The sequence below is a fragment of the Hemitrygon akajei genome, chromosome 4, assembly GCF_048418815.1.
Source record: "Hemitrygon akajei chromosome 4, sHemAka1.3, whole genome shotgun sequence".
In the NCBI taxonomy this organism is placed as follows: domain Eukaryota; kingdom Metazoa; phylum Chordata; class Chondrichthyes; order Myliobatiformes; family Dasyatidae; genus Hemitrygon; species Hemitrygon akajei.
In genome coordinates, this window is record NC_133127.1 from 175835050 (window position 1) to 175847373 (window position 12324).

The 12324-nt window shown below is 43.2% G+C and overlaps 1 protein-coding gene across 1 annotated transcript in view; it reads left to right on the forward strand.

Moving 5' to 3' along the window:
* The first annotated feature begins 8317 nt into the window (after positions 1–8317).
* Positions 8318–12324, forward strand: part of mgat4a (alpha-1,3-mannosyl-glycoprotein 4-beta-N-acetylglucosaminyltransferase A) — a 293796-nt gene continuing 289789 nt past the window's right edge. The window contains exon 1 of the mRNA XM_073044063.1: positions 8318–8801. Coding sequence (XP_072900164.1) covers positions 8708–8801 — 94 coding nt within the window. The 5' untranslated portion in view covers positions 8318–8707. The remainder of the gene's footprint in view (positions 8802–12324) is intronic.

A 12324-nucleotide genomic window follows, 5' to 3' on the forward strand; every position in this document is an offset into this window, starting at 1 on the left:
ATTAATGGTGTTTACCAGTATTCTCACTTTAGGGAGAATATACCACATAATACAAAGACTAATTTACTTTACTACCTTAGTCTTTTTTTCTGACGGTGTTTAACTGCTAATAATCACTATATCAAGCAGTGGATTCTCCTTTCCCAACAAACGAGGAGACACTTCCTGCTAGTGCAACTGATTAAACACAGTTATTTTATTTTAAATGGAGCACATTTATTTTGAGGAGTAATTTTTAACAAAGATTACAACTCCACAAAAGATTTCCAAACACAGGTGCAATTCTTACAAATGAGAAACATGTATAATGAGTTGCAAATGAACATATCAGCTGTAAGAAATAAAGACGCAAGGTAGGGATCCCTGGGCTGTAACTCTGCAACTCTTCTGCCTTCTGCACTGTGTTGTAATGTTCATATCTTTTTTTTTAAAACCAGTCATCTGATCATAGGTAGGTAGGTAGATACTTTATTGATCCCAAAGGAAATTACAGTGTCACAGTAGCATTACAAGTGCACAGATATACAAATATTAGAAGGGAAGTAAGAAAGAATACAAAAAAAACTACTGAAAGAATCTAACAGGATGGGGTCATCACTTCCCTGGCTACAGGTTGACTTATTATATAGCCTAATGGCCAATGGTAAGAATGACCTCATATAGCACTCTTTGGAGCAGTACAGTTGTCTTAGTCTATTACTAAAATTGCTCCTCTGTTCAGCCAAGGTAGCACGCAAAGGGTGAGAAACATTGTCCAGAATTGCCCAGATTTTCTGTAGGGTCCTTTGTTCTGCCACAGCCCCCAATGTGTCCAGTTTGACTCCTATAACAGAGCCAAACTTTCTAATCAGTTTATTGAGCCTGTTGGCATCACCCGAGCAGGTGACCTGCATTGATCAGGTCAGGTGGCAGGAGCCTCAGGCAAGTTGTTTTTTCTGATTAGGTTGCAGTCTCAATTACACTCAGTAACCACTTTATTAGGTACAACTGTACACTTGCTTGTTGTTGCAATTATCTAAGCAGCCAATCATGTGGCAGCAACCCAATGCATAAAAAGCATGCAGACATGGTCAAGAGGTTCAGTTGTTGTTCAGATCAAACATCAGAATGGGGAGGAATTGTGATCTAAATTATTTTGACCATGTTGATGCCAGGCAGGATAGTTTGAGTGTTTCAGAAACTGCCGATCTCCTGGGGATTTCATACACAATAAACGCTAGAGTGCAAAAAAACCCACATAAAACATCCAGTGAGTGGCATTTCTGTGGGTGAAAAAGCTTTGTTAATGAGAGAGGTCAGAGGAGAATGGCTAGCCTGCTTCAAGCTGACAGGAGGGCAGCAGTAACTCAATTTACCACATGTTACAACAGTGGTGTGCAGAAGAGCTTCTCTGAACCCTCAGCACATTGAACCTTGAAGTGGATGGGCTACAGCAGTAGAAGACCATGGACATACACTCAGTGGCCACTTCATTAGGTTCAGGAGCTACCTAATAATGTGACCACAGAGTGTAAGTTAACAATAGGCTTTCTAAGCATGGGCAGTATTGTTTCTCAAGAAGATGGGTAAATAGTACTCATTAAAGATTAACACAACTATCTTGAACCTTAGACAGTTTTGACTGCTGTGCTGAAAAGTCAAGTTACCCAAATGCCTCCTGACCCTGGATAGTGAATACCCATCACACAATACAAACTGCATAATTCTCTCCACATACCAGTCCTTGCCATCATAAATAATACATCAACAGCCAGGCAGGGGAGCCCTGGTGATACATTTAACTGCTTCCCATCCTGCTTTGAATGTCTCTCTGCATTGATTATAACACGTGAATAAATGAGTCCACGCTCCATTTACTTAATTGATTTGCTACAATATTTCTACATATCCTTATGAGTGGCACCTTGATTCAAGACCTCAGCTTTTTACATAAAATAGATGTTCTGTGAGGAACTCTGGCTTGCAGATGCATCAGTGGTGTACAGATCATTTCTAACCAATCCTCTTTGGAGATTCTCACTCCTAGGGGAGATGACTATAGCCATCTAGTACCAGGCTCTTCCTATGGTGGGGCTGGCAGGACTTCTAATCGTTCTAGCACACGTATTATTGGCTAGGATTTGCATTTTCCTTGCAGCAAAAGTCAAAGTGGCCATCCTCTTGCTTCCATCCCTTTTTCCACTATGGCAACCACAATACGTATTGCTGCCACGTAAGATTCTCTTCAAGGCTGAGACCCTCCTCTGAACATTGCTCTAAATCATACTGTTCCTGCCTCAGCCCTTGTTTCTGAGCATAAAATATGTCAAATTGAATCCTTGCCAGATTAGCCTCTTTTTGCAGGAGTCCGTATTTGGTACTGGTGCTAAATACAGCCACATTTAAACAAACCAACAGTAAACACAATCTATTTATGGGATTGTAGAATTTTAATATCAGCATCTTGCAACTCTGTAATCTGAGCAATGAAAGCTGTATCCTTCCATAGGTTTATATGCCTGGGGCCCTGGGATGATAGTTTCCAGCCGTTGCCATTCTAATCCTCAATTTCCTCAACAACTAAATGAAATCCTGCAGTCTTCAGCCTGGTAGGAAGACATGCAGGGTATCAGTGACATACAAAGAGCGTTAATGTTTTAGATTGTAAATAAGACCATAAGATATAGGAGCAGAATTAGGTGGTTGAGGCTGCTCCACCCTTCTATCATGGCTGATTTAAGAACACTCTCAACCCCATTCTCCAGCATTCTTCCCATAATCTTTGATGCCCTTACTAATCAAGAAACTATCAACCTTCAGTTAAATATACCCCAAAAATTGGCCTCCACAGCTGTCGGTGGCAATGAATTCCACAGATTCACCAACTCTCTGATAAAGAAATTCCTTTTCATCTCTGTCCTAAATGGATGTCCCTCTATCTGAGGCTGTGCACTCTGTCCTGGACTCCCCACTATAAGAAACATCCTCTCCACATCCACTCTATCTAGGTCTTTCAATATTCAATAGGTTTCAATGAGATCCCCCCCCCTCGTTCTTCCAAACTCCAACAAGTCCAAGCCCAGAGCCTGCCATGACCATGAGGCTCCAATGCCATATTTAATTCTGCTGATGACACTACTGCCACAGGCTGGTGATGAATCGCATATAGGAAGGAGATTGAAAATCCGACTGAATGGTGCCACAACAACCTCTCACTTAGTGACAGCAAAATCAACGAGCTGATTATTGACTATTAGAGGAGGAAATCAGAGGTCCATGGACCAGTCCTTGTTAGAGGATTGGAGGTGGAGTTATTATTTCAGAGAATCTGTCCTGGGACCAGTACAAAACACCAATGCCCAAGAATGGAAAAGCCCACAAAAATAGTATGTACAGTCCAATCCATTCCAGGAAAAGCCTCCCCAACATTGAACAAATCTATAAGTGGTGCTGCCACCAGAAAGCAGCATCCATCACCAAAGGCCCTCACCGTCCAGAGCATGTCCTTTCCTCGTTGCTGCCTCCGAGAAGAAGTACAGGATCTTTATGGCAGGAACAGTTTATTACCCTTTAACCAACAGGCTCCTGAACTAGCATGTATAACATAGAAAATTGGTGCAGTAGGCCATTCGGCCCTTCGAGCCTGCATCGCCATTCAGTATGATCATGGCTGATCGTCCAACTCAGAACCCTGTACCTGCTTTCTCACCATACCCCCGATCCCTTTAGCCACAAAGGCCATATCTAACTCCCTCTTAAATATAGCCAATGAACCGGCCTCAACTGTTTACTGTGGCAGAGAATTCCACAGATTCACCACTCTCTGTGTGAAGAAGTTTTTCCTCATCTAGGTCCTAAAAGGCTTCCCCTTTATCCTTAAACGGTGACCCCTCATTCTGGACTTCCCCAACATCGGAAACAACCTTCCTGCATCTAGCCTGTCCAATCCCTTTAGAATTTTATACGTTTCAATAAGATTCCCCCCTCAATCTTCTAAATTCCAGTGAGTGGAATTCCAGTGAATGGAAACCTCAGTCACCTCAATAATGAACTGACTCACTTCCAAGGACTCCACAATTCATGTTCTCAGCATTATTTATTTATTTATTTATTTTTGAAGTTGCACAGTTTGCCTTCTTTTGTGCATTGTTTGTTTGTCAGTCTTTATGTGTAGTTTTTCATTGATTCTATTGTATTTCTTTGTTCTACTGTGAATGTCCACAAGAGGATGAATATGAGGATTGTGTATGGTGATATATGCTGAACATACTTAGATAATAACTTTACTTTGAACATTCAACATTGATAGCTAAAGGCTATGTAGCAGATATACTCAATGCTGATCAATTCATCCAGAAGCTCTTGTAAATGGGTTTGGCAAACAGGTAGTTACTGTGTCAGACTGTTCAAAAACATTTTACAGTCCATTAAGTCCCTATGTAGAGCAGTCACTGTTGAAAAGCAACCAAATGTATGATCATCTCTTTGTGCTATTTGTTGACTGGAATAAATGTTGGCTGGGACTCCAAGTGAACTCTCCCACCTTTTCGTAGAATCAAAGAAACGTACAGCACAGAGCAGGCCCCTCGTCCACACCAAATGTGATGCTTCCATATGCTAGCCCATTTTCCCCACTAGACTCATATCCCTCTGCTCCTTGGAAATCCAAGTGCCTCTTAAACATTTTAATTGCATCTGCCTCCACCTCATCTCAAAGCTCACCGCAGATAATCACCACTCTCTGTGTGAAATATTTACTCCTCCCAACTCCTTGAAATTTCTCTGCCCCACCCCCACCTTAGAGATGTGCCCTTTAATTCTAGACTCCACTGTCCAAGGGAAAAGAATCTAACTGTCTATTGTATATCTGTCTCTCATAACCTTCTTTAGTTCTTTGAGGCTCTATAAGACACTTGAAAGCAGGTACAGAGGGAATGTCAGAGGTAAGTTTTTCAGACAGAGAGTGGCGGGTGCCACTGTGATGCCTCTGCCTGTGATGGTGGTGGGGGAGGGCAGATACAATAGACACTAGACACTAGAATACTACAGCACAGTACAGGCCCTTCGGCCCTCAATGTTGTGCCGACCCAATATGGTCTTTTAAGAGACCCTTAGATAAGTACATGGAGTTTAGAAAAGTAGAGGAATGTGTGATAGGGAAATTCTAGGCAATTTCTAGAGTAGGTTAGATGGTTGGCATAACATTGTGGGCTGAAGGGCCTGTAATGTGCTGTAGATTTCTATGTTCTATGAGGTTACCCCCCCCCCTGCCCACCCCAAACCTGGAGATGAGAATTACTGTTCAGCCAAGGCTGATTGCTTAAGAACTTAAGAATTAAGAGCAGGAGAAGCTAAATATATTGAATGGGACCATATATAGGTTGATACATCAGTTTCAGTTCTTGTCTGAGTCCTGTTCCCTTAGCTTCTCAAAGTTATCAAAGGATCACCCAAGTATATTCACAGCACTTCCTTAAAAACAGAGGTCCTGAACTTTAGTGCACGGAAGGCCATTCTGAGACTATGGGTTAAAGTCAAGCTACAGTTCCCTGGCTCTGTGGTTTGTATGTTCTCCCAGTGACCATGTGGGTTTTCTCAGGCTGCTGCAGTTTCCTCCCACATTCCAAGGACATGCAGGTTAGGTTTGGTAAGTTGTGTACGTGCTACGTTGGTGCCGGAAGCTTGGTAAAACTTGCCGGTTGCCTCCAGCAAGCCTTGAACAGCGTGTTGCTTATCATCGTATTTCAGTAGATGCTTTGATGTTATGATGTACACCAGACAAATAAAGATAATTTTTAATCTTATCTTCAGTATTTCCCTGGTGCCCCATCACCACTTCCTTAAACTTGGATGCCAGCAATTTTCCAAGCTATTTAGCACTTGAGCTATGGCTCGTTAGCATCATCTCCCTAAAGCAAGTGTTCAAAGTTGGAAAGCGCATCTTAATACTGATGTGATAACGTGATGAGACCTAACTCAGGTTGGAGGTGCAACACCTCATATTCCACTTGGGTAGTCTCCAACCTGATGGCATGAATATTAATCTCTCTAACTTCTGCTAACTTCTCACCCCTCCCTACTTTCCTTTTTCCCATTCCCCATTCTGGTTACCCTTTCACCCATTTTCTTGTCCTCACCTGCCCACCACCTCCCTCTGGTTTGTCTCCTTCTTCCATGTTCCACTGCCCTCTCCTTTTTTCAACTCTTTACGTCTAACACCTATCTCCTCCCAGCATCTTGCTTCATCCACCCTCCTTCTCCCCCTCCTTCTTATTCTGTCTTCTGCCCCCTTCATTTCCAGTCCTGGTGAAGTCTCGGGCTAAATTGACAACTGTTTTTTTTTCCCCTCCATACTTGGTTCCTGACTTGCTGAGTTCCCTTCAGCATTTTGTGTGTGTCACTCAAGATATCCAACATCTGCAGAATCTCTTGTGCTCTTAATATCGTTGTTTTTTTAAAGTGAAATTTTAGTATTTTCTTCAATTTTAGAATTAGAGATGAATACTACACTCAGTGGTCACTTTAGTAAAAAATTGTTACTTACTCATTACTGCAAGTATCTAATCAGCCAATCATGTGGCAGCAACTCAATGCGTAAAAGCACACAGACATGGTCAAGAGGTTCAGTTGTTGTTGAGACCAAACATCAGAATGGGGAAGAAATGTCTGCTAAGTGACGTTGACCATGGAATGTCCACTCGTCCCCCCCATCCTTTCCCACCGATCTCACTCCTGGCACTTATCCTTGTAAGCAGAACAAGTGCTACACCTGCCCTTACACTTCCTCCCTCTCCACCATTCAGGGCCCCAGACAGTCCTTCCAGGTGAGGCGACACTTCACCTGTGAGTTGGCTGGTGTGGTATACTGCGTCCGGTGCTCCCGGTGTGGCCTTTCATATATTGGTGAGACCCGACGCAGACTGGGAGACCGTTTCGCTGAACACCTACACTCGGTCCGCCAGAAAAAGCAGGATCTCCCAGTGGCCACACATTTTAATTCCACGTCCCATTCCCATTCTGATATGTCTATCTGTAGCCTCCTCTACTGTCAAAATGAATCCAAACTCAGGTTGGAGGAACAACACCTTATATACCGGCTGGGTAGCCTCCAACCTGATGGCATGAACATTGACTTCTCTAACTTCCGTTAATGCCCCTCCTCCCCTTCTTACCCCATCCCTGACATATTTAGTTGTTTGCCTGTTCTCCATCTCCCTCTGGTGTTCCCCCTCCCCCTTTCTTTCTCCCAAGGCCTCCCGTCCCATGATCCTTTCCCTTCTCCAGCTCTGTATCCTTTCGCCAATCACCTTTCCAGCTCTTAGCTTCATCCCACCCCCTCCGGTCTTCTCCTATCATTTCACATTTCCCCCTCCCCCCAGTACTTTCAAATCTCTTACTATCTTTCCTTTCGGTTAGTCCTGACGAAGGGTCTCGGCCCGAAACAGCGCTTCTCCCTATAGATGCTGCCTGGCCTGCTGTGTTCCACCAGCATTTTATTTGTGTTGTTTTTTGAATTTCCAGCATCTGTAGATTTCCTTGTGTTTGACCATGGAATGATTGTTGGAGCCAGATGGGACGGTTTGAGTATCTCAGAAACTTCTGATCTCCTGGGATTTTCATCCACTATTATCTGTAGAGTTTACAGGGAATGGTGCAATAAACAAAAAAAAACAAAAAACCAGTAAGTGGCAGTTCTGTGGGTAAAAACGCATTGTTAATGACAGGACAGAGGAACATGGCCAGCCTAAGTTAAGCTGACAGGAAGGTGACAGTAACTGAAATAACCACGTGCTACAAGGGTGTTGTTCAGATGAGTATCTCTGAACGCACAACACATCGAACTATGAAGTGGATGGGCTACGGCAGCAGAAAACCATACCGGGTCCTACTTCTGTACCTGATAAAGCAGCCACTAAGTGTATATATCCATAATAAACACGATACTTTGGAATCGATGAGTGACACTCTCCGTAACAACCTTCATGCACAGTTCCAAAAGGCCCTAAAAGTATTCATAAACATGAGGAAGAATTATGTGAAGCCGAACTGACATTTCTACTAATTTTACACCCCGTTGTTTCTTTGCCTTCTGCACGTTATAAACTTGCCGAATTATTCATCCTGAGCAACACACCTCCTAGTTTCATTTTTTTTTAAAAACAAGTCTTTCACGAACTGAGCTGCCGAAGCCGAAATTGACAGGGAAGCGAGAGGCGGGGCTTGAAATTGCGCCGGTTACTATGACGTGTGTGCTGCCTGACAGACAGGCGAGTTACCCAGTCCGGTGCACATGTCGTTCTGCCGGCTTCGGTGACTGGCCGGCGGATGGTCAAGGGGGAGCCACTGAGTGTTGAGGGTGGGTGAGGCTTGGCGCTGCCGGAGCTCGGCAGGCAAGCAAGCGCAGGGCTTTTGCTTTGCCTTTCCTTTCCTTTTTGGTCAGTTCTGCTCTTCTTGGCCGTTTTGTGAGTGCTCACCTGCTACCCCGGGGTGTTTATTTAGCTCTTCTTTGGTGTCTTACGCGAACTCGTAAGCCGCACTGAAAACTCGAGAAAAGGGACCGGAGCAACAACACTCGTTTTCCTCGCCTGTCGGGATTTAATGCGCGTTTAAAAAAAAAAAATTGTGTTATAAATAAGAGCTCACGGACGAACAGACGGAAGCAGCGGAGCCCCAGCTCCTGCTATGAGAGAGACAGCGAAACTCCGGCGGCGACTCGGTGAGGAATGAGATGAGGCTCAGACATGGGACTGTGGCCACAGCGTTAGTGTTTGTCACCTCCTTCCTCAGCCTGTCCTGGTACACGGCTTGGCAGAATGGAAAAGGTACAGTTCAACAAGCAAATCCGGAATACGTGTAAATGTATATGATCAATTAAGAATTGCCTCACTGTGTGAATTCAGGTCGAGCAGCTGTGTTTCATACAATCTAGTAAACAGAAAGCAGCCCCGCTGCTGGTTTGCGTTTGCAATGTTAAGGCTGAAGCTGCCAACCGTCAGTGTATTTTCACTGAGCTGTCGAGGGTTACTTGTGTTCCTGGGCTGTAGCGGGTTACTTGAAATGTGACATACTTGTACTGTAGCGGGTGGCTTGAAGTGTGACTTAATTGAATCGCTGGCTGTCCCGCGATTGCGTCTTCTCCGTTACGTTCACGCGTTAGTCAGTTTGCAAAGTGTGAGTGACTTGTCGGCGATGGAGTTTGATCCATCTGTAACGATGGGCCGTGAGGTGTCTGTCCAAAGCGATCAAAACAGGCCACTTAGTATAATATCACCACGTGAAAAAAATATGTATGGCTGAAGTGTTTCGTTTGACTTATCAAAAAAGGTATTGGCAACTTTAAATACGTCACTCTCTACGACCATTTCTCTTTTCTGACTAACTGTGAAATCGGGCCGAGTGTCATTCTACAGGTATTTTAAAATCCGATTTCTGTAACTTTAACGGTCGTTGACATTGCTCAATTGTAGTCAGGTAGTAAATAAACGCATATTTTTTTGCTTAAATTTCCATAACGAATCCGTGTGTGCGTTTTAAATTATTTCCACTCCCCGCAGAGGCTGTGTAAAACTTGCCCTGAAGTTTAATCGGGCGTCACTGGAAATTGTAACATTTTCTAATAGCATCAGTGAGTTTTACGATGGCAGGTAACAGAACCTTGTGCCTTATGTCTGGCTGCTTCTGTTACGTAAATGTAAACATAATCTGTTCCCGGACTGGGAAGTGGGAAGAGGAAAGCACTGAGCTGTTAAAAACTAGACCGGCGAGATGTGGAATGCAATCCAGTAAATCCTAACTTGCTCATTCTTTCCTGTTTGGTCTGTGTGGCCTTGTCTGTTTACTGGGCATGGAAGAAACAGTTTCGAGACGTCAAATTCAAATGCCGTCGAATGTTTGAAAGTGTATTGGCAAGTTGTTCACGAGGTTAATTGCACCTTTTTCCTGTGCTCTATGCCAATGATTATTAGTTTTATTTTTAGAAGAGGCAGTATTTACTATTATTCATTAAATTTTGATCAGCAACTTTACCATCGTGACTAAACAACATGGTAACAGGCCTCTTGCCCAATTGTGTATACGTCCTGAGCCAGTCCTATTTGCCTACATTCAGTTCGCATCTCTCTGACTTTCCCGTGCATAACTTTTCTGACTTTTAACAGAGGAAAATACCCAAGTTGTTTTTCAGAATGTACTCAAACAAAAATGAGTGTCAAGCTGAAGAAACTATTTTTTTTATTCTGGTGTCCTTCTCTTTCCTTTCCAATCCTGAAGAAGGGCCTCGGCCCCAAGCGTCAACTGTTTATTCATTTCCGCAGATGCTGCCTGACCTGCGGAGAGTCTCCAGCATCTTGTGTGTGTAACATTAGAATGGGTGGCCAAAAGCAGGGTCGATGAAATGGTTTAATGGAACTTGCATTTGGCTATAAATTTGTGACCTTATGAGAGCATATACTACTTGTGAAGCAGGATTATTGATGCCTCTAGAGGTTGAGGAGGTACAGAGCTGGGGAAGAATTTCTTTACCCAGACCATGGTCAATCTGCGGAATTCATTGCCACAGACGGTTGTAAAGGCCAAGTCACTGGGTAACTTAAAGTGGAGGTTGATAGGTTTTTGATTAGTAAGGGCGTCAAAGGTTTTGAGGAGAAAGCAGGAGAATGGGGTTCAGAGGAATAATAAATTGTGATGGAATGATCTAACTCTTCTCCTATGTCTAATGGTCTAGTCAAAAGTTGGGTCAATGAGGTGGTTTAATAGAGCTTGCATTAGGCTGAAGGTTTTTACGACCCTTTGACCTGATGAGCCCACATACTATTTGTGAAGTGTGATTACAGTTGTCTTGGAATGGACAAATCCCAGTAGCAGCGTTGAAGTAAATGACATGTTCTGTCGAGCAATGCACCAGGCAATTCATGGAGTCAATTGCAGCACCGAGAGTGATGCTTCCATCACTAAGGACCCCTATCAACCAGGGCAAGCTCACTTATTGTATTACCATCAAAGAGGAGGTGCAGGAACCTGAAGGCGCACTCAATGTTTTAGGAACAGCTTCTTCCCCTTCGATGTCAGATTTCTGCATGAACAGTGAACCAACCCATGAGCTATGCATTTTGTGTGTGTTGTTGTTTGAATTTCCAGAATCTACAGATTTCCTCGTGTTAGCTATTTTTGTGCTCTGTTTCCCTTACTTTTTATGTATATCTTTTTGTATTGCAGCAGCAGAATATTAAAAACTGCAAATTTCATGACGCATGTCAGTGATATGAAACCTGATTGTGATTTCTGTTTGGTTGTTGGAAATATATTTTCCCCAGAGTAATGAGTAACCTCCTCTACTGTCTTTTTTGTGTAGAAAAGTGAAAGTGAATCTTTCCCAACCGATTAGGTGGGGCTTGGGAGTGAACAAGACTGGCGTATCACAAGAGCATAAGAGAGATGAGTGGGCTATCAGGCACATCTGATGAGCATCATGGTGCCGTGGTCATATAGTTGGGTGCCACAGTAGAGTAGTGGTTAGCGCAACGCTATTACTGCTCGGGATTTTCTGGAGCTTGGAGTTCAATTCCAGTGCCGTCCCCATGAACCGTGTGGGTTTCCTCCTGGTTCTTCAGCTCCCTCCCACGCTGAAACAATCGAATACAATAAGCAGTACGCAAAAGCATCTGAACTGTCTTTTGGAAAGAGTGAATAAAGCAATGGTCTAAAAATTCTATCTAACCTCTGTTTCTCGATCGAGGCCTTTTAGTATCTGGTAGGCTTCAATGAGATTGCCCTCATCTTTCTGAATTGCATCGAGTACAGGTCCAGATACATGAAGTATTCTTCATATGTTAAACCTTTCATTTTTAGGGTCATTCTTATGAACCACTTCTGGACCCTCTCTAGGGCCAGAACATCCCTCCTTAGATAAGGGAACCAGATTTCTTTTAAAGTTCAAAGTAAATTTATTACCAAAGTACATGTATGTCACAATATACAAACCTGAGGTTCATTTTCTTGTGGGCATACTCGATAAGTTCAATAACCATAATAGAGTCGATGAAGGACCGCACCAATGTGGTGGACAACCAGTGTGCAAAAGATGACAAACTGTTTAAATAAAGAAAGACAGTAAAATAATAATAAACAATAAATGTTGAGAAATGAGATTTTTTTTTTTAAAAAACCCTGAAAGTAAGTCCACAGGTTGTGGGAACAGTTCAGTGACGGGCAAGTCAAGTTGAGTGAAGTTATTCCCATTGATTCACAATTCTGATGGCTGAGGGGTAATAACTGTTCCTGAACCTGGTGGTGTGGGCTCTGAATCATTATCCTGATGGCAGTATGATGGGAAGTGAGTTGCACAAT